The sequence below is a fragment of the Cajanus cajan genome, chromosome 5 (genome assembly GCF_000230855.2).
Source record: "Cajanus cajan strain Asha chromosome 5, NIPB_CcT2T_4, whole genome shotgun sequence".
NCBI classification, from domain to species: Eukaryota; Viridiplantae; Streptophyta; class Magnoliopsida; order Fabales; family Fabaceae; genus Cajanus; species Cajanus cajan.
The window spans coordinates 17,111,014-17,134,114 of NC_138521.1; the positions used below are offsets into that span (position 1 = coordinate 17,111,014).

The 23,101-nt window shown below is 30.5% G+C and overlaps 1 protein-coding gene across 5 annotated transcripts; it reads right to left on the reverse strand.

Moving 5' to 3' along the window:
- Positions 1-245: 245 nt before the first annotated feature.
- LOC109789222 (cinnamoyl-CoA reductase-like SNL6) lies at positions 246-21,790 on the reverse strand. 5 transcript variants are annotated; one of them, XR_014433951.1, is made up of 7 exons: positions 21,479-21,788; positions 21,235-21,383; positions 17,611-17,802; positions 15,863-16,203; positions 14,993-15,106; positions 1,097-10,969; positions 246-533 (listed from the first exon to the last, which is right to left on the reverse strand). XR_014433951.1 is itself a non-coding variant. In XM_029269404.2 (6 exons), the coding sequence occupies exons 1-5, from the start codon at positions 21,786-21,788 to the stop codon at positions 15,025-15,027; spliced, it is 1,074 nt and encodes a 357-aa protein (XP_029125237.2). In that variant the 3' UTR covers positions 246-533; positions 14,993-15,024. The 5 variants fall into 5 exon arrangements, 3 of the variants coding, with proteins under 3 accessions (XP_029125237.2, XP_082931145.1, XP_020203715.3); XR_014433953.1 differs by lacking the exon at positions 14,993-15,106 and having other exon boundaries at positions 21,479-21,790; XM_029269404.2 differs by lacking the exon at positions 1,097-10,969.
- Positions 21,791-23,101: the final 1,311 nt, after the last annotated feature.

The window sequence follows — 23,101 nt, forward strand, 5'->3', positions numbered from 1 at the left end:
TACAACATTAAAAAGCTAAAATGACATTTATTTTGAGACTTTTTACTTCAACTATGACACTTATTATGAGATAGAGGTAGTAGTTATTACGCCATATGCATGATGTTAGGTCATGATTAATGTTATAATTTTAATAATTAATAAAAGAACATTTAGGGACTGGATTGAAATTACAAATTTTATAAAATCGAAAAATTAAACTTGCATAATTAAAAAATTAAAGGACTAAAGTTGTAAAATTGATATTATATAAAAACTAAAAATGAAATTTAGTCAAAAATAAAACAAAATAATTTAATTACAATTTTATTCCTCATCAATCACACCTAACTTTTATTCAAAACTATTATTATTATTATTATTATTATTATTATTATTATTATTATTATTATTTTACAATTCGGATAAAATAACATAATTTCTTATACATCTACTTTAACCTCTACTTTTATGCTTGGACTTGTTAAGAATTACTAGTAGAAGATCTTCGGTCATCGATCCTCAATCCTCATAATTGAAAGCAGTGGTTGTACCTACAAAAAGAACTTCAATGTCAAAATCAGCGAGTAATTAGAGTTTTTTAGGTGTTGTGTGTAAAGTTATGTACCTGGTGTTAAATCAAAAGACGATCTTACATCCTTCAAGTTTTGGAGTTTTAATGTTAACAAACGAAACATTTTCACAAGAGAAAATATTTATTGAACAAAGTGTAAGACATAGATCGTTTGTAAAATAATGTGAATCAGGCGAAGCATACAATTTGTCTCATATATATTAAATGTTCATTACTTATTAGTAATAATGACAACATTCATTTGCATGTCTTATTCCTTAATAGATCGAACTAGAGAATCATCTTGGAACTCACAAATCTATTAAAGAGTACAAGATCATGTTTTTCGTCAAAACCAAAGGTGAATATCCTTGAAATAACAAAAAAAAGTAGATATAGTCATTGTTGTTATTGCAATGCGTTGACATTGTTTCTACAAGATTTGTTTGGTATGGAAAGATGATAAGCAGTTTCCTTAATTATATAAGAGGTACCATTTGGTGAAATGCATTTAATGTTTGTATTAAATGAGTAAACAATTACCTCCTATCACAAGGAAAGACGTTGAAGATAGACAAAAAAAACTTGTGAGTTGGACTCAAAGTGTTGCAACGGTCATCTTCTCCAAAGTTACTATATAAGAATATTCAAATCTCAATAAAGAAGATAAGAGACTTGTATAGAAACATACACAAAGAAACACACTTTGTAAATCATAATGGTGTATAAACTTTATTCTTTCTTATAAAAAGCTCAGTGCCCCATATTGGTTGTATAACATCTAAGTGAGACAAAAAGCAACATTTTTGCAACCTTTATAACCATTGTTATAAGGTTATATCTGAAGAGGCTTGTCCGTAAAATAATACTTGATTGAGCCTAGAGAGACTTGATTGAAAGAATACTTGACTGTTAAGTTTGAAGAGGCTGGTTGTTAAAAAAATACTAAGATAGAGGCAAGTCAAAAAATATTTAGGGTGAGCCAAAAGTAGCTTGTTGAAAGAATACTTGTATCTTTGTTGAAAGATAGTGAAACTCAATTTGGTTAAATTGAGAACTGGATATAGTCTTGGTGGTTAAGATAAACCAGTATAAAAAATACCTAGTGTTTCGTTTGACTTCTATTATCACTCCATTTGACTAACATTACTACTTCACTACATAAAAGTGTGAGTTTTTTTATACACATTATTCAACCCTCGTTCTAGTATTTATCTTTTCTCCACAATTTGGTATAAAAGCTTAACCTTTGATGGGGTTGAGCATCTGACCGTGCTAAAAGAGAAAGATTCACTATGGAACATAGTGAAGGATAGTACCTACTATAAGGAGTCTCTCTCACAAGGCCTCCTACCTTTAATGGAGAGGGATACCCATATTGGAATGATAGAATGGAGATGTTAATCCACCCAATCCATCCTCTGAAGACTTATCCTCAAGGTGATATTATTGTTACCAAGATTGAGAGTGAATACAATCAGGATGACTACAACACATTACAACTCAACACCAAAGCAAGATATATCCTTGCTTGTTCTTTGTCCAAAATAGTGTACAACAAGTTATGCAGCTACTCAATGGCTAAGGAAATGTGGGATACCATTAGGTAAATCATGAGAGTACTAAAGATGTAAGGTTCAAATGAGCTACTACACTTCAAAGACATTATGAGTTGTTGTTCTCCATGAAGAAAAATAAGTCCATTAACAAAATGTTTGGAAGGTTCCAAACAATTTTGAATGGATTAAAATCCCTGGTAACTAAGTTTTTCAAAGCTCAAAACAATCTCAAGATCTTGAATAGTCTTCCAAAGATACGGGAGTACAAGGCCATAGCTATCTTAGAAGCACACAATCTGAAGTTTCTCATTCTTGATGAACTTCTTGGAGCTCTTTGTGTTCATCAAGTTCATTTGAACAATAGAGACCATCCCAAAGCAAATGACACCATTGCTTTAAAAGGTAGCGAGACCAACAAGAGAAGGGAGAAAGGGAAAACTTTGAAGGCAAAATCCGAGTCAAGCAACTTATATGAAAGTTCTGAGATCACTCCACAAATGATGAGATATCTCTCATGTTTAAGAAGTTCAAGGACATGTTGAAGAAGAAATGAAGATTGAAAAGCTTCCATAAAAAGAATGATAGGTTCAGAAAGCCTAATTAGACTAACAACAAGGAGGTTGCCTACTATGAGTGCAAAAAGCCTGGTTACATGAAGGCTGGTTGCGCATCTCAAAGGAAAAAATGGTCCTCCAAAAAGAGCCTAATGACCATTTGGGAAGATTAGGACAACAATAGTTTAGATAATGAGAAAGCCAACATATGCCTCATTACAGACATTGAGTCAGACACTATTAACACTGAGGTAAAATTTGACTTAATACTACATTAAAAAGCTAACATAATGTTTATTTTGAGACTTTTTTCTTCAACTATGACACTTTCTATGGGATAAAGGTAGTGATTATATTGACATATGCATGATGTTAGGTCATGATCAATGTTGCAATTTTAACAATTAATAGATAAACATTTGCCTTCCAAATACACCATCATTTTAGTAGTTGCATCAAACATAATGATGGCGGGTTAGAGGCCATATGATTGCATAAGTGTGAAACGCCTTGGGAACATGGAATGTCATGTCCATATCCACCGTTGATTTTAGAGAGATCTAACGATTCATAAAGGTGTGATGTTTTACTTCCCGGGTCTCTTCTCATATATAAATAAGGTCTTTTAGTCCTCAAAATGATTCACCTACAACCTTCGCCCTCTAAGAACTTTGAGCAGTAGTTTTTCTACTTACCCAATTCTCTAAAAGTTGAGTACCAAGTAGGTACATCCTCCTTTCTAGCTTTCTATGAGTTCCAGCATCAGTGTAGAATTTCCTTTTCTAGGCAAAATGAAAGTTAATGTAATTAGTTCATTTTCTTCCCCCTCATCCAGAAACTTCAAGAACTCTTCTTCACATTCCCATCTGTCTTTGTCCTCTACACCCATTAATCCTAGTGTCTTAATAATGCCCCTTAAGGTAGATCCTTTCCAGTTGATTGTTGTGGTACATCGGCTAGTTGAGGATGCTTCAGCTAAGAACACAATGGCAGGTCCTAATGGGGTGAATCCTCCGATAGATAACCCGTAATTGATGTTGATTCCCAACCCCAAGATTAGGTTTGTAATGAATATTGAAAAGTACCCAGGTTGGGTCTACGACAAAGTTTTCAAGTATTCCTCTAAGTTTACTAACGAAGAACTATAAACTCGCTTCCTTAAAAGTACCGATATCGTTTAGTTCAAGTGTGGTGATATTCTGGAAGCCCAATGACCCTTGGAAGAGGAAAGGGTCTATTGAGAAGCCAGGGATGACGAAGTGTACTTCTTCTTCATGTATGAGTGTCACTTCAAACCATTGAATGCTTGACTTTCATTTGATCCTTTTACTACTAAAGTATTATCGTTCCTTAATGTGGCCCCTACATCATTTCATTCCAATAGTTGGGCTCTTTTGCAAGTAATGTGATTTGTTTTCAAGAGTTTGGATATATAGTCGACTCCTGTCATCTCTTTAAATTTTTATAAAACTCGACTCGGTGACGTGTTTGGATGGCTATCCTTAATAAGTCATGTGCATGGGGTCTTGTTTGAGCCATATACCACCACTTTCAATAATGAATATTTTAAGGTCTTACCAACTATAACGGGGAAAACTTTTTATGGTTTTGATTCTGGGGATAAAGAGAACTCAATTCCAAAATTTCCCTTTTACTAAACCTGAGAGCCACGAAGGTATAAGCTCTGGGAGCCAGATACCATGACTGCAAAGGAGCAGAAAACTTGGCAATAATTAAGCAATTGCCTCTACCCTTGAATACAAAAGAGATCTTGAATATCTTTATTTTTCCAAATGCAAAATAGAAACTAAAGAGTAAGTATATGATTTTTGGTTATGTATGCTCAACTATTATTGTATTTTACTAACTTGTGGTTTTTCCTTTGTAGAATTCATGACCAAAAAATTTAAACTTGACTGGAAAAGTGTCTGAAATGTAGTTTTTTGCCACCACTATGAACCAAGCTACCGAGAACTCGGCTACTGGGAATTCCACTCCTTCGACCACTCCTTCTAGGAATCCCCAACTAGTCCAATTGCAAAAGGGATTGCATAGGCCAACTCCTGTCATTACTGTTGATGGGTCGGCTACTGTGCCACCCTAAAAAAGTAAAGATGAACGAGAAACAAGACTTGAAGGCTCTCGTCAAACCAAGAAGTTGAGACCCAATGAAGGTACCTCTAGAGCAAACATTGCCCCCTCCATTAAGAACACAAATACATTTTTGGACACTGGCTTCGACCCTTTATGTGTGACGGATTTGATTACCCTCTCTTCGACCAATAAAGAGATGTTGAAAAAGATGAGTCTTGAGGTGGCATTTGCTATCTTCTGCGATCTACAAGCTCTATCTGGGTGATTAGGTAGTATCTCGGGACTAAGCTCTCTAAAGTTGGTGTAAACTTGAGTAACATCAACAAATTAAAAGTTGATCTAGAGGAAAGTTAGACCAATCTTCAAGAGACCTTGAAGGTCAATGACAACTTGTCTCACCAAGTTGGTGACCTTCAAAATCGAGACAAGTAAGCCAAGACTTAATTTTGGCGCTTGGAGGAGGCCTACAATGTAACCCCTTTCCAGATTACATATATTATTTGAATTAAATATTTAGAAATTAATAATATAAACAATATTATGAATAAGAAATAAATGAATAAATTAATTTGAATATCAAATAAAAATTTCTATTATACAAAAGTGATCATTAAATATTATAAACCATTTTTTTATACAAATATCATAACTTAATAAAATAAATCTCATCCTATGCTTTAGATTTTTGCATCCAAACTTAAAAATAATGATCAAGACTTTCTCTACAACTATCCTAAGCACAAATATATGAGTAAAATTAAACATCTAACTCGTACCTATTTCTCCAAGTTGGCTAGTTTTCTCCTAGTTTTCTTGATTTCTTTTTTTCTCTTTTTTTCTTCCTCTTATCTTTTTCCTTTCTTCATCTCTTTTTGAATTTTTAGTTGTTTACTCCTTGATTTTGACAAAGATGGAGTATTTTTTTTGTGTTTCTTTGGCTTGGTTTAGGTCTTTCTAAGGGTTGTTGATGAGCTTTTTGGTGTGATTTCTCCTATTTATACTAGTCTCAACCTTCATTCTTAAATCTTCTAGATTTATAGATATTTCTTAGTTATTTTAATCACATGGTGATTAGGTATTTTGTATATATTTATAGGACTTTCTATATAATTTTTAAAATTATTCAACTATATTAACGGTTAAGTTTCCAATCTATTTAATCAAATAGTGATGAGGTGTCCACTTTCTAGAATTCTGTAAAGTTATTTAGTTATCTTAATGGTTAAGCTTTCAATTCATTTTAATCACATGGTGATTAGGTGTCTTCTTTTTTTCTTTTCTAGAATTTTATAAAAGATCCTAGAATTTTGTAGAATTATTTAAATATCTTAATGGTTAAGCTTTTAATCTATTCTAGATTTCCATTTTGTATGATTTTGTAGAAATTTATAGTATTATTTATCTTAATAGTTAAGCTTCCAAACCATTTAATCATTTAGTAATTAGGTATCTACTTTGGAGAATTTTATAGAACTTTATAGAATTATTAAAGTATCTTACAAATTAATTATAGTTTGGAGAAACTAATATCATCATTAGAATCTTCACCATCAAAACATAAGATTAGGTCTCTTGATCGTCTCCTATTTATGCTAATTAATCTTAATTTAATTAAATTAGAATATGTTTATGCGTCATAATTTGATTGGTTGAGACTTGTATTTTAGTTTAATTTACCTAGACATCTTTATTAATTATTCTAAGCATACTACAATTGTGATAAAATTCTTTAGAACCTATTGAAAAATTTTCCTTGATTTTGTACCTTAATATTTTAGCAAAATAAATTTCCTAAGTTAAATCCTTACAAAATTTCTACAAATTCAAACATAGAGATTTTAATCCTTAAATGTATATATTCTTAATCTACACTCAATAAATTATAATTCAGGTTATAAATTACTAAAATTTTGTTAATTCGACTTTTTCACATTTTCCAACATTATTTGGAAAATAGTCAAATTGAACAACAAAAAACATGTCATTGAACTTAGAAAATCTTGTTAGATAATGCTACATAAATTTTATTCATAGTAACTTACATAATGTTTAATACATATGTATAACAATAAAACATAATAATTTATAGAAATTATATAGATAAATAGTTACAAAAATTAGGATGTTACATACAATAAGCTTGTTGCTGAGAAGAAGACACCAAAAAGTCACCTCCAGGAGATGATTAAGTATTTAGACAAAGAGAGGGCAAAGAAAGAAGCTTTCGAGGCCGATTTGGTGGAAGTGCAAAACCAAGTGTATAATAGCATGTGATTGTGATAGAATCATGCCTAGGAGGGTAAGAGGTGACATCTTGAAGGAACCAAGAGGAATGGGCTAGACATAAAGATTTGGGCTAGTCAAGGCCCCATAGGCCTGATGGGCCTAGAAGGCCCAATTTGTTCTTCACATGGGCCACACCTTGAGATAGCCATTTTCTTTTATTTTGTATATATTATATTAGTATAGGTTTCACATGTTTTGGTCTTATATTTTGGACCACATAGAGTAGCATTTTTGGGCCATAGGCTTATTGGGCCTAGTTTTGGGCTTCATGGGCCTTTGGGCTTTTGGTACCTAATATTGGGCTCATTTTGATTCTTGTAATTTTTTCTTTTGATTGTATTTGGTTGGTCATTGTATTTAGGCCATTAGAATAGGATTATGAAGGGAAATTTTAGTTAGGCAAAGTTAGTTAAAATTAAGGTCACATTTAGTTGTAATTTGAGTTGCATTTGATGTACATGGGCTAACCCACATGGTGCTGCACATGGACCACCCAAATCAACATGAAATTAACTCTAAATGCAACCTTAATGCACATGGAATTAGCTCTTGGACGTGCACATGGGGCTGCCAAGAAATTTGAATTTCAAATCCCATTTGAAATTCAAATTTTTGGTGCTAATTTTTGCTCCTTGAGTTGGCACCATTATGCTTTCTTCCTTAGCCTATAAATTGGACTTTTCTCTTCACATTTCAGCACTTTGAATCATTAATGAGATTTTTGAAAATTATTCAGCCAAGTCTCTCCTCAAAGTCACTCTCACCTAGCCTAGGTTCCTTTGAACTTTCTCTAGGTTTAGCACCTTTGTGAGTAATCCATTACTCACCTTGCTTTGGTGCTCCCTTCTTCTTCATTCTTCCTTTTTATTCACGTCATCAAGGTTCTTCCTAGCTAGAATTTTTGTCCAGCAACCTTCAAGGAGAAGATCAAGTGGCCGGAGCAAGCTTAAGGTGAAGAACATTCATCCTCCTCACCTAAGTTTACCATCAGATTGGGTTCAACAAGGTCGTCCAGCAGATCATCTCCTTCACCAATATGATAGAATTATTTGTGCTCACTATAGATAAAGATGTTTATGAAGGGAAAATGGTTGATATGGATGATTTGTAGAATGGGTATGGCATAGATTCAACCATTGTCCCCACTGTCCCTCCAAAGAATCACGAAGTTGTTGTTTAAGACACCCATGTCAAGGTGGTACAGAATGAAGATGCGATTGTGAATCAAGGATAGCTTGTAGTAGGGGGCCAGTAATGCCCAATTTTAATTATGTAATTCTTTTAATGAATTAATAGAGTTTACTTTTCTAGTTTATAATTTCCACACACTTATATTGTTATTATGTTTTTACTTGTCAATCAAGTAAATGTGTTAGACTGTAACTTTCTTGCACTTAGATTTTATGCTTTGATTTAGTTTACTTGACCAAGCACTAGTGTTTAATTGAGGTTTGGTTACCAAGATTTTATTTGGATTTTAAGTACTTGGCTAACAACTCGTACTCGACCAAGGTTTATAGTACCAAGATATTTGGGTTTAGTACCAAGGTTTTATACTTGAGTTTTAGGTATTTAGCCGAGAATTCATACTTAGACAAGGTTTGTAGTACCAAGATTTTATACTTGGGTTTAGTACTAAGGTTTTATATTTGGATTTTGGGTATTTGGCCGATAACTGGTACTCGATCAAGGTTTGTAGTACCATGATTTTATACTAATTAGGTTTAGGAAAAGGTTTTATACTTGGGTTTTAGGTACTTGGCCGAGAACTCATACTCGACCAAGGTTTATAGTATCAAGATTTTATACTTGGGTTTAGTATTAAGGTTTTATACTTTGATTTTATGTACTTGGCCGAGAACTCATATTTGGCCAAGGTTTATAGTAGCAAGATTTTATACTTGGGTTTCTCCATCTCTCTGATAGTTTCTAAATGAACTTGAACATAATATGAAGTAATGAATGCTTTATTGATAATAATAGTATGTCTTGTTAAAACCTCCTTGGCCAAAACCCTTTCTTTTTATGGGAAAAAGACCAATGGTAGGAAAGAGTACACATCTTACTACAACATGTAATACATTTAATTATAATAAAATTTAAGATGAGATGCATTCCAAGTCCTTGGGATCTCTTGGCCGGATAGGTACTCAAGCTTTTATGCTCTGTTATTTAGACTTTGAGTTACTTTGAAGGGTCCATCTCAATTTGAACAACTTTTCTTCAGTTGTATCCTTCCTAACTTTGCCCTGAACTCTCTACACCAAATCACCTTCTTGGAATGTTCTCTTAACTAGCTTAGAAACATGTCATTGGGTTGCTCTTCTATGACTTGCTTCTTGTTGGATATGAGCTCGGTTGTGTATAATATCAACCAAGTCAAGCTTAGTTCAATGGGAAGAGTCGTCATCATCTTGGTGAAAAATTATTCTAGGAGAGGCTTCTATGATCACTATTGGCAACATTAAATCAACACCATAGGCTAGTGGAAAAGATGTTTCTTGAGTACTAGAATGTGGAACACACCAGTAATTAGTAAACTTATAACAATTCTAACAACCCCTCAGCCCATGTACCCTTAGCTTTTCCTAGTCTCTTCTTTAATTCACCCAAGATGACCTTGTTGGTGACTTTTGCTTGACCAATTATCTGAGGATGTTCAACGAAAGAAACTCAGTGTTGAATTTTGAGTCCTTCAAAAAAACTCATTAAGTTGTCTATTCGTGAACTACCTATCATTATCGATTATAATGGTCTTAGGAATGCCAAAACAATATATAATATTTTTCCAAATGAAGTGTTGCACCTTCTTTGTCGTGATCCAAGTTACTGGTTCTGCCTCTATCTACTTGGTGAAGTAGGTAGTTGCCACCAACAAAAATTTGCACTAACCCTTGGCAGGATGAAATGGACCCAAGATGTTAATACCCCACATAACAAACGATCATGGTGATACTATGCTATGGAGATGCTCGGGAGTTGTGCGAATTAGGATGTCGTGTTTTCAGCATAGGATACACTTTTTCACATAATCAATTGTATCTTTTTGAATTGTTGGCCAGTAGTACCCAACTTTGAGTACCCCGACTACCATACCCCTCCTCCTAGTGTGCATAATGCAAATTCCGTAGTGTAATTCTTCCATGACATACTCAGCCTAGGTTTTGTTTACACATTTGAGTAAAGGGTCGGGAATCCCTTCTTGAAAAGCTCATCCCCAACAATATAGAATTTGGCGACTTGAAGCCTAAGTTTCTTGGCAATCGAAGGTATTTTTGGCATGAGGTTGTGCTTCAAATAATTAATGATGAGGGTCATACAGTTTTCACTGCCTTCAATTTACATGCTTCCTTCGTTAGATATGTTGGGCTCATTTAGAGTTTATTGGATTACAATTTTATGTTAGCCCGATCATCGAGTACTTGCCAACTTTGAGATAACATTAGCCCTAATATTCTCTTCTTGAGGTATATGCTCAATCTGGATTTATGAAAAGTGACCCTTCAATTTGTCAACCACTTGATACTATTTTAAAAGTTAAGCACCCTTGGTTTGATACTCACCTTTCAATTGTTGGACAACTAGTTGCAAGTCATTATTGCACAAGTGTTCCACCCCTATCTCCAAAGCCAATCTAATGCCCACAATAAGAGATTCGTACTCAACTTGATTGTCTAAAGCTTGGAATCTGAACTAAAGGGATTACTCAATGAATAAGCCCCTTGGTCCCTCCAAGATAATTTTGGCTCTGCTACCTTTCTTGTTAGATGAATTATCAATAAATAATGTCCATACTTGCCCGTATATTGGTCTAGTAGTCATTTCATTGATGAAGTCAGCCAAACATTACGTTAGTATGAGACATCTCAGTTGGTATGTGAGGTCAAACTCTGATAACTCCATGGACCAAGCAATCATTGTTCCTGCATTCTCTAAATTTGTAAGACTAGAATAATGTTATCACATAATACATGTATAATGTGCTCAAGATTAGAATATTCTTCTAATTGAAACTTCACCCGTAATAATTGTGAACAACATTTAGCTATATATAATATATATATATATATATATATATATATATATATATATATATATATATATATTCTACTTTTAGAGTGGAGAAAGCTATTGAATTATGCTTTTTACATAATGATGAAATCAGACAGGGACCTAAGAAATGACATTCCACACTTGTGTTTTCTCTCTCAATATTGTCACTAGCATAGTCTGCTTCATTGAATTCTACTAACTTGAAATCATAATTTTTCTCATAGAACAAACTAAATTTAGTGGAACCTACAAGATATCTGAGTATGCATTTTACTACTTTGAGATGAGACTTTTTGGGATTAGACTGAAAATGAGCATATAAGCACATGTTAAATATGATGTTGGGCTACTAGTAATCAAGTAAAGGAGTGAACCAATCATACCTTTATAGATCATCTTATCTACTAGTTTACCTTATTCAAAGGTTGAGCTCTGATATCAAACTATGGAGAAAAGAGAGACACTAGAAGGGGGTTGAATAGTATCAATCAAAAACTCACACTTTTCAGAAATAGTGAAGTAGTAACTTTACAAAGAAGTGCAAATGAAGAGTTTAGAGACTAAACACAGGAGATTTTTATACTGGTTCATTTCAACCACTGAGATTACATCTAGTTCTTGATCCAACCAGATAAGTTCAACTATCTTATACAAAGATGCAAGTATATTTTTTTCAAAACCACTTCTAGCTCAAACTTAAGTTTTCTTTGACTTGTCCCTTCAAGCAACTATCAAAGTATTCTTTCAACATAAAGTTTCTCTAAGCTTTAATAACCAATTATTCTTTTGACACAAAGCCTCTCCAAGCTTTAACAACCAAGTATTTTTTTTTACAGTTAAGTTTCTCCAAGCTCAAAATAATAATACTAAGTTAAACATACACAATCATACATGTGTCTATCAAACTAAGTACTTTTTCTAGCTATTTTTAAAGAAATAGTTGAGTCTTTTATCTATGAACTACCTACCGTAATCAGGCACTGTTGTTTTGGGGATTCCAAAATGGAAAATAATGTTCTTCTAAATAAAGTGTTTCACATTCTTTGTAGTAATCCAAGCAAGGGGTCCCACCTCAATCCACTAGGTGAAGTAGTCAGTTGCCACCAAGAAGAATTTACACTCGACTTAGTACTTTATTCGCAAAACTTTTCTCTAGAAAAACTTCCATGTTTGTTGACATTAAAATTTGAAATCCTAAGGGTTCTAATATTATCTTTTGGCCTAACAATCTCCCTTTTTTTAATGATGACAAACATGTTTTTGAAAGAAAGAAAGTTTTAAGCATAACAAATTTGTTTATAAAAGAAAGACAAACAATCCTTTTCTTAAAGACTTTTGAAAAGAGATTGTATGATCAGATGAAATAATAACTTTGAGAAAAACATTTTGTGGATTTTATTTGAAATGGGTCAAATTTCCAAAATTATTACGAGGGAGATTATGTGTCAAGTGACATCGATTGTCCCATGGAAGAGGCCTATGGGGTCAAGTCATAGTCGAGACACATGACACTTGGGTTGCTATAGTTAAGTAGAAAGAGTTGCACCCTAACTATTAGCTATAGCTTTTTGGCCTAGTGGTAAACACTTGATCCAACAATTAGTATCAAACCCAAGGTCGCATGCTCAATTTCCAATGGGAGCAATTGTTGAGGGAGAGATAATTTGTCAGGGGGCATCAATTGTCTAGTGACGGAGGCCTAGGTAGATCAAGTCATAGTCGAGATATGTGGCACTTGAGTTGTTAGGTTAAGTTGAAAGAGTTGTATTTTAACCATTAGTTATAGCTTTTGGCCTAGTGGTAAGCGTTTAATCTAATAATTGTCTCAATATAATTATACAAGATGTTATAATATATGGTTGTTGTAAGGGTTGGGATGACCAAATAAAATTAGCCTAACAAAGGGTGAGGCCTTTGATTTATGGGTTTTCCAAAATCCAAAAGAAAGGGTTTGAATAACTAGACTAACCCTTAGAAAAACTTAAAACTCATTTATCCTTTAAACTCGCCCTTAACACCTAAAGCTATAAAATATGTCCTAAAAGAGGGAGGGGATTGACGCATAAGAGAGAAAAAAATTAAGGAGATCTTACTCCTGTGCATAAGCTTATACTCTTACACATTCCTTGTGTAGGACAACCTAATGTATTATGACCTTTAAAACCATTAATACTAATCCCGTGGCTTGCAACCCCTTCTTTAGCTTTGAATTTCCTAGAATCATCCTAACTTCTCTATGATTAGGGAGATTTATGGTGTTGATTCATATTATGTTGTGTATTAAGGGTTAGGGTCATATGTATGAATTGGAGATGCTTGTGTAATTGGATGAATTTGAGTGAATTGGTGTCAATTGCTTGTTCTATAAGTGTTATATAACTAATTTATTGATTGATTTGAGTGAAGGAACATTTTGGTGGATTCAGATGCATGGGTGTTAGAGACTTTGGATTGCGAGGCTTGCAATTCTGCAAAGTGCAAAATCTGCAACAAACTCTTAGGTTGCCTTGTATTAGAGTGTCTTTTGGTGATATTAGAGATTTAGTACCACATGCATGTCGAGTTAGAAGCATATGTCACTTGTCTTTAATGTGTGTGTGTAAATGAGTGTGATTCAAAATTTAATGAGTTGAATGACATACCATGAGATTTGAGTATTGGATGATTTATGTTGATATACTCTATGGTTGTAATTGTGTTAATGTTGCCTATATATCTTATATGTGCTACACGTGGATGAGATATATTCTCACTCCTTTGTGCTTGTTTTGTTGCTTTTGTTTGGGTTGACCATCATGCAGGAGTAGAGCAATATATGAGGTTAGACATGAGGGAGAGGAATCTTAGTGCTTCAGTTGGTGTTTTGGAGTCTTACTCTAATAGTGTGATATTGGAGTTTGAGAACCTTGTTATGTTTTCTTTAGTTATAGATGGAGTTTACTTGTTTAACGATGTTTTATGATTTTTGAGGTTTTGTAAAAAACTAGTTTGTGCCTTGGTTTATCAACTTATATAATGTTTATTTCCCTTTTATACTAAGTAGTTTTATTAACAACGTATGAACCCTTTTACAATACAGATTAATTTAGTTGTTTCTTATTATATTTTTAATTAAATGTATTTTCTTAATGATTTTTTATAATAAATGCTTTGAAGGTAGAAGGGTGTAACAATTGTAGTGGATTAAATAAAGGTATGAATTGATACTAAACCTCTCCCCACACACATATTTAACTAATTCAATTATTGATTATATAATATTGCATTCTTGGTCATAGATATCAAATTTTGCAAGATATGAACTTTTTTAGATATGTTATATAATAATGAATGTTTACACACACACACACGCACGCACGCACACACACACACGCACGCACGGACGCACACACACACACAAACACACACACACACACACACACACACACACACACACACACACACATACACACACACACACACACAGATATATACATATACATATAGATATATACACGAGGAAGGATCTACTTATCTTAAGTATATTTACTCTACTCAATAATGCACAAATTTTTTAATGCACAAATTTAGTTTACAATTTTTAAAAAAAAATAAAATTATTTGAAATATTGTTTCATCAAATTTGTTTCATTACTTAAATTTCAAACAAATCCTAAAAATAAAAAATTAAGTTTTTAAAAATTTAAAGTAAAAATAAATAGAAAATCAATAAATATATATCATTCACATTCTTGTATCAAATTTAATAAATTAAATATTAATCGTATTTATACTCGAGTATGATAAACTAAATATTTTTCATTAAAATTGAAACTATTTCAGAAATTATTTACATGTACATATTTACTAAAGCTAGGTGAGATGTAGTAATTGGCTAATAGCATTATTTTGACCTTTAAAACCGAAAGAACATCGGAGTCAATAGTCAACCCACAAAATTCACCATCAGTTTGTTCAATTTCTTGTTGGTTATTCTTTGTCGGATAAAATCCTTCCCTGGGTCACAGCTGTAATTAAAGAGGATCAAATAGGCTTAGTTTCACAAACAACTCAAATGTACTTATAATAAGCTATAAATGTTTCATTTTTTTTTAAATTACATTTTTAATAGTTTAAATCATTAATTTTTTGATAAAAAGTTGGAATAATCCAAAAGTAGTTCAAAAATAAAAGTCTTACTAATACCCTAAATAAGAACACCCACCGGTTAATGATTTAATACGCAGATTTTTTATATTAAAAATTACATAAAATTATACAAAAAAATGCATAGATATATTTTTAATAAAAAATATTTTTAATTCTTTAACCATTACTCTTAAGACAATGGTTAATATCTTCCTAAAAATATAACTTCTTTCAAAACAATCTTGAAAAATTAAAATAAACTCCTAAACTAATTTAGTTAATTCTAAAATAAAAAATGCCGGACTACTTTAATTATTTACGCTAAATTTCTTTATCGCTTCTTATTATCGTGACAATTCATATATAATAAAATGTTTTATATAATAAAAATATACAAAAAAAAATTATAACAAAATAAAAAAAAGAAGGAAAAATAAAGATAATAATATTATAATAAATACAACGAAAAGATAAATTTTACACATACGATTAGTTAAATATTTTTAACATCAGTTTTTGATTGTTATAACATGCATTGTTTGTAAAAGTTTGTTTTTATATGTTTAATTAATTAAAAAATAATTTTAATATGAATTTCAAGATTGTTGTTATAAGTAGTGTGAGGTGTGGCTGACCTTAGAGGCAAGGAAGGAGGGGTTGGCATGGGCATTGCCTTGTGTGCGAGCTGAACGGCGTCGTTGTGGGTGTTGATGACGTGGTTGAAGCACAAGTAGCGACCATAGGAAGAGACATGTTCGTAGACGCAGATGTGGGTATCCACCAAGATAGGTAAATCAACGGTCACCAATACACCATCTTCGTACATCTCCGCCGCTCCTCTGAGGTAGGGATTTTTGATGCACAGATCACCGTCCATCAATAACCCTGCGTTGATGGACACCATGTTCACCCCTCTGTCCATTGCAAGAGCCCACGCTGTTCTCTCTGCCATCGTCTTTGACATCCCGTGCCATAACTATATAATATCTTCATTTCTTAATTCATCATCACTTCAAACATTTTTCAGGTATCGTCATATTGTGCCTTAAATCGATTTTTTATTTCTCTAAGTATAATTGTTACATTATTTTCATATTTTTTAATGAAATAATTTTAGTGTTTTAAATATCATAATTATTTAATAATTTTTAAAATATTATAATTATATAAATCTTTGTCTATTTAAGTTATATGTATTAATAATTTTAGTAAAAATAAACAAATATTATTTAAAACGTGAATAAAAATTATAATATATATAACTTAATTAAATAAGAAAAATTATATAATTGTGATACTTGATGAATTAAATCAAACAAGAATTCGTTTGAATAAATAACTTATTTAAGATCTTATATAATAAGCTCTTATGTAATAAGAATTTATATTATAAGTGCTTAAAATTCAATAAGTTGTTACATTTAAATATATATGTTAATAAGTATTTATAAGTGTTTAAATGTATTGTTATTTAAGTATTTGTAAGATGTTGTCTCATTTAAAAAATTAAAAAATTACAACTTAAATTTTAACTAAAAGTAAAATTAAAATATAAAATGTAACTAATTTTTTTTTAAAATGACATTATACATCACAATAATATTAAAAATGATAATAAAAAATTATTACTCATCATTCACCTCATTTTAATTTATAAAAAAATAAAATTAATAATAAAATATGAGAAATTAATTATATATATAATCATGATTAAAAATTAAGAGTCATAAATTTTAAAAATTAAAAATCAAGTCTATATATTTTATAAAATAATAACTAAATAAATTACGTGATTTTTTTTATAATAGGAGAATGTAGATTTTAGAGGAAAGAGATAGAAGAAAAAAAATCAAAGAAGAGAAAAAAAAACACTTTTAAAAAAAGAAATAATTTTTTTTTGGAGAAAGTAATGAAAATATATATAATTAATTTTTAATGAAGAATTAAAAATTAAAAGAAATTATTTGCATCGGTGACAATATTCAAACTTTGATATTTTTTTATAAATTTTTACATAAACTAAGTAATAAGTTAAATTACACAACTTATTAAATTAAGTTCAAAATGTTTTATGGGTTACTTATAAAATATTTTATAATTTTGTCCTATCACTCTTATAAGTAATTATAAAATAAGGTAAATACAAATAAATTATTCATAAACTCTTTTAAACAAATCTAAATATATACCTGAATTACTAAAATTATTTAATTAAAAATGAGAGATCAAAATCATTCAATTACGATATTTAAAAAATTAAAATTGTTGAATTAAAACTTTAAAAATAGAAATTGCTTAATTCAACCTTGTATTAATTATTATTATTATTATTATTATTATTATTATTATAGATGTTATCATAAACTAGTGTATATATATATACCTTGAACTTACGACAGAAATTGACATCACTCCAGTGTTTCTCATCCAAGTCATATTCCATGGACTTGCGATCCTCCCTCCAAACGACGGCAGTTGCGGATGAAGTGAAAACCACTTTGTCTATGGATTCTGTTTGAGCGCATGCTTCGACCACATTGTGTGCTGCTCTCACTTCTACGTCTGCTATGTATTCCTATAATAATAATAATAAAACTTAAATATATTTTTACTCCTTTAAATTTAGAATAATTTTATTTTTAAATTTAAAATTGTTATTTTTAGTCTTTATAATTTTAAAAAAATTATTTTATTTTTTATATTCAAATTTTATTAAAAAATTTATCAAATATTATTATATAAAATCTACCTATTAGTGTCCCTATTAATGAAAATATCACATTAAATCTAATTAATATTACATAACTGACTTAATTAGTCACTTTCAAATATATTATTAGTGATCTACGAACTAAAACAATACTTTTAAAAATTATAAGAACTAAAAATAACAATTTTAAATTTGAGGAACCAAAAATAAATTTGGGACTAAAAACATATTTAAACATAATAATAATAATCAAGACAAGTGTCACGTACTGTACACTCATTTTTGGACAAAATTCTAATTCAATGAACCTATAATAACTCTTTGCACCTTTTGGCTCAAACTTTGGTAAAATAACATTATTAGGAATAGGATTGACCTAATTAAAATAACAATGCTATAACTTTTCTTCGCCCAATTTTTGCTTTTGCCCCCAAAGTCGGGTCCAACATTGCTTGCAATAACTTGTTATTATGATGTTAAACAAATAATAAGAATATTTTATTGTTATTCATACAAATAAAAATAAATAAATAAATGTTGTTTTAAAATTATATCCAGATAAAATACTAAAAGTTGGGGGTTCTCTTTGAAAATCTGTTACATGGTTGTTTTTTAGATTAATTTATATTTCGAATAGAAGTATTTTTTATAAAACATTTTGAGAATGTCTTAAACAAACATTTCTCATGCTTATACTCTAGTAGTAATAAACGAAGCAAAACACTAGCATAAAATTTAAATCTTATAACATCAATTTAATATTTTAAGTCATTTGAATTATTATATGTATTTTCATTGCATGAAAAGTCTCTCCGCTTGATACTACTACAAAAATTGAAGTGACTTAAAGAGCTAAAAGTATAATTGTTGAAAATAAGCAAATAATCGCCATTTGGATCGACAACCCAAGTGAATGACGATGACACAAATTCGATATTATTCGACTAGGGAGGATTAAACAGCTAGTGCACTAGAAAAGGACCAACATTGTTTTCTTGTCATGGTCTTCGTGCGTATTCAAAATCACGAAGAAAAGGATTAGAATAAGAGGAGGGAGTGGTGAACCCACTGAAAATTAAAGTGGGGAAATAGATATTATTGGAGTTACCAAGGGAAATGAGATGGTGAAATAGGAAAGTCATGCAAACTATGCCTACCACATTCACCCCTTCAAAGGAAATACTTACTCCCCTACCTACATACAATCTCTAATATTTCTCCCAAACCCGCATTCCCACCCCATAAAAGCTATAGGTATTAATTCTTCTAAACACTTTTAAGGTGATGCTTGTTTCTAATAGTCTTCCCGGGCAAGGGGAGGAATTGAATAACAAGAAAAATAGATGAGAATTGATGTATAAAAAATATAGTGAAATTTGTAATTAATTAGTCGAGTGAAATTAGATGTGAAATAGAAGAAAGTTGATGTTTTAAAATTTTATTATATATTTTTATGTAGTTAATTTTTTGTGTAAAAATAAAATATATATAATTACCTTTTTATTCTTATCTCTTTATTTACATAACCTAACTTCTTTAATGTATAGGTATAATGCATTACTATTCTACCTTAGAGTATCTACAATAGGAGTTGTTTATAAGCAACTCTCATCCACTTTAAATAGATCTCACGCTGTCATGTCACTCATAAGCAACTTATATTATATTTTTATAATTTTTATTCCAATGAAAGTTACTTATAAATACCTCCACTTTTTAATCACTCATACTTCTTTTTTAATAAATTTTAAAAAATTTAATTATTATAGTTGTTGACATCAATGCAAGAAAGAAATATTAAATTATTTTTTTATTCTTAAGCAACCGTCTCTTATATAAGTAACGGTGCTTAAATTTTAGCAATTTGACCTGCCATGTCAGCATATTCTAATACCGGTTTCTTATAAATAATAGGAGCTTAAACTTAAGAACCGGATAAGAACTTAGCATTGGAGATGCTCTTATAAGAATATGGTGATTTTGAGGATGATAATTATATAAACATAATGCATTACATTCTACCATAATTATCTTTCTCTCTTTATTCTTCCCAATTCAGTACATTATGGTAGCATTCACCATTTAGCAAGTCACGAGAATTCCACTCCAATTCCTTCATCCTAATGGCCTAGCAGGTAAATTTAAACAAGTGGGATCCTCCTATATTTCTTCACAAATCCACCCTATTAAGTGCAATTGTTTTTTTTTTTCTTTCTATATTACCCTATAATCCATCTCCTTTCCCTTAAATACCCTCTAAATCCACTCTCAAGCGCAGTGTAAATGTTTTTGAATATCATTGGATTTGGCTCGATACATCCTTTGTTTATTATCAACCGGATCTTGTCTAAACAAGATTCATTGTTTTCATAATTTATTCTTTTATAATTTTTTTAGTTGTCGAATAAAGTTATCCGATATATCATCAAAACTTCTGTGATAAAACTAAATTTATTGCAGATATGTAATTATAATATTTATATCTTTTCTAATAAATTTATTCTACAACAAATCTTAAATTATATATAATAAAATAAATTAAATGAATAATAAATTCGGTACCTAATAACTAACAAGAAATAACATATTACATACATGATAATGTGACTTAATTAAACTTATATAAAAAATAATAATAAAAATTAGACCGACAAACTAACCAAACTATTCAGCCTTTTAATTATTTAATCTAATGAATTAATGAATTAAGCGGATAGACAGATCAAGATACCTCGTTTAACCCGTCAATTTTCAAGGACTAACAAACTAGCTTATGAATTGTGACTTGTTTGTCATCTTTATTCAAAACTTTTGGAATGGAATTAATTTTATGTTAAAATAAAAGAAAAAAACAAGGTTATAAAATTTGGACAAAATTAAACTTATATTGAGTTCCATTTCCATAAGTAAATTTTATCCAATTCTCTAATCAAAATTGAAATTCTATCCAAAATAATTCGCACAATAAAGATTTACTTTAAAGAATTATTTAGATTATCAAAACAATTCCATATTCAACTTGATGACAATACAGACTTTCCCCATGAAATTGAACGTAACTTTTGTCAATTTTGAAATTTAATCACAGCGACAATTGTGGTTGCACTGTATTTATATATTCATCATTTTCAACAATACTATTAACTGCGGCCACGGGGTTGCAGTTTAAAATCATGTAGAGAATAAGCTTAAAAGACGATGCAATTTAAAGTGAAATCATGCAAGACACATACTTAATTCCCAACTCCCATTAGAATGAGAATGGCCAAGAACAAAGAAGAGGTTACTGATACTTACATCATAGTTGGGTTGATCCTGAGGAGGCTCAAATACATAGAACAAGCCAGAGCAGCCTCTAAGAGCATCGATTATGCTATGGTAATCAAAAGGGTCCGAACGAAAAATCTTGAGCCTATTGGGATCAGCAGAAATCCCATTGAATTGTGCTATCCCAAAGCAAAAACAAATTCAATTTCAACGCACCAACACATGCAAGGAAAAAAATAGCTAGTAGTAGCAACAAAAGGCCAATAACAGGTACCATGTGACTGAACCGAGGCATGGACGATGTATCCCCTTTGAAGCAGCCGGTGAACGAGACTGGTGCCTAACTGGCCCGAAGCATCCATGACGCAAACCGTGTTTGAAGTTTGATGGAACGAGGGTGCCATAGATAGGAATATGTTTGGTGAAGAAATTAATGAAAGTGAGAAACAGAAGAGGAAGTGTTTAAGAGGGTGTGATTGAAGGTTGAGAAGGTGGGTTATAAATAATAAGGGAGAGTAGTGGCATTCAAAGAGTGTGTAGGGTAGAAAGGTAGGAGGTAGTTGCGTTGTAGAGAGAAGTGGCATGGATGAATATATATAGAAGACCATTAGAAGGTCACCGGGTGGCGTAACTGGTTTTTCAGCAGTGATAAATGGAGTTTGGTGGGAGTGTGCGTGGCAAGTTTATGCACGTAATTAAACTTCCAGAATTTTATCCTATCAACCATATTAAATACAAATTAATTCAAGCTTGTGGTTTAGCGATAAAGATTAATTCATATTTAAGTAAGGTCAGGGTTTAAATCTTAATTTTGGGACCACTTATCCCATCTTTTAAAATGCCTCCAACGTAGCGAGGAGATTAATCATTGCTGTTAGCCTGGATACTCCAGGAACGAAAAAAAATATTAAATACAAATTTTTAGTACAAGTGTTTTTGAAAACTTTTTTTTTAATATGAAAGAGTTCTTAGAATCTTATTTTAGTTTTTTTTTTATCTAATTTAATTTTTATTTATTATGATTATTTATAATTAAATTTTAATATTTTAAATATAATATAAATTATTTATCATAAATATAAAATATAATTTATCATATACTTTTAAATACGATTTAAATATATAATTTATTATCAATTTTAGTTATATATAATATATATTTTGTTTGTAGTATAAACTAAAATATTAATTTTTCATTGAAAAAAGTAACACCAATTTTCGTATGAATTTGGAAGGCCAGTTATATTACCCCTGAAAAAAAATCGTAAAAATAAATTTTAGGGTGTAAATTGTTTTAGTTAAAAATTTAAAAATGTGTGATTAAAGTGACGATAATAACATACATTGAGATACAATAAGATAGCATGTTTTAGTCTCCTTTTAAAAACATTGAAAACAAAAAGAATATTGTCATTAAGTATAAATCATATGATATATACCACATCATATATCATATACCATATCATATATAAATACATTACGCATCTATAAATAAGTTTAAATTACAGGTGTGTGTCATCTTTTATAGATGTTCAGATGACATATGTTACGTTTCAAGAAGTTCGAATATGACGTGCGTGTTACGTTTACATAAATTTAAATGACATGTGTCACATTCGTATGATGCTATTATTATGATTATTATTATTATTTAATTGTCATTAATTATACAATAAATAAAATTAAAAATTATATTAAGAAATAATTAATTATAACATAATTCATGAAAATTAACATTTATGGTATAAAAATAATGGTCACTTTCATTTTCTAATTATAAAATTAATATAATAATTATATAATTAAAATATTTTAAAAAAATATATAAATAATTATAATTAATATATATACTGAATAAAAATAATTAAAGTAATTTTTTATCATTGTCAGTTTTAAT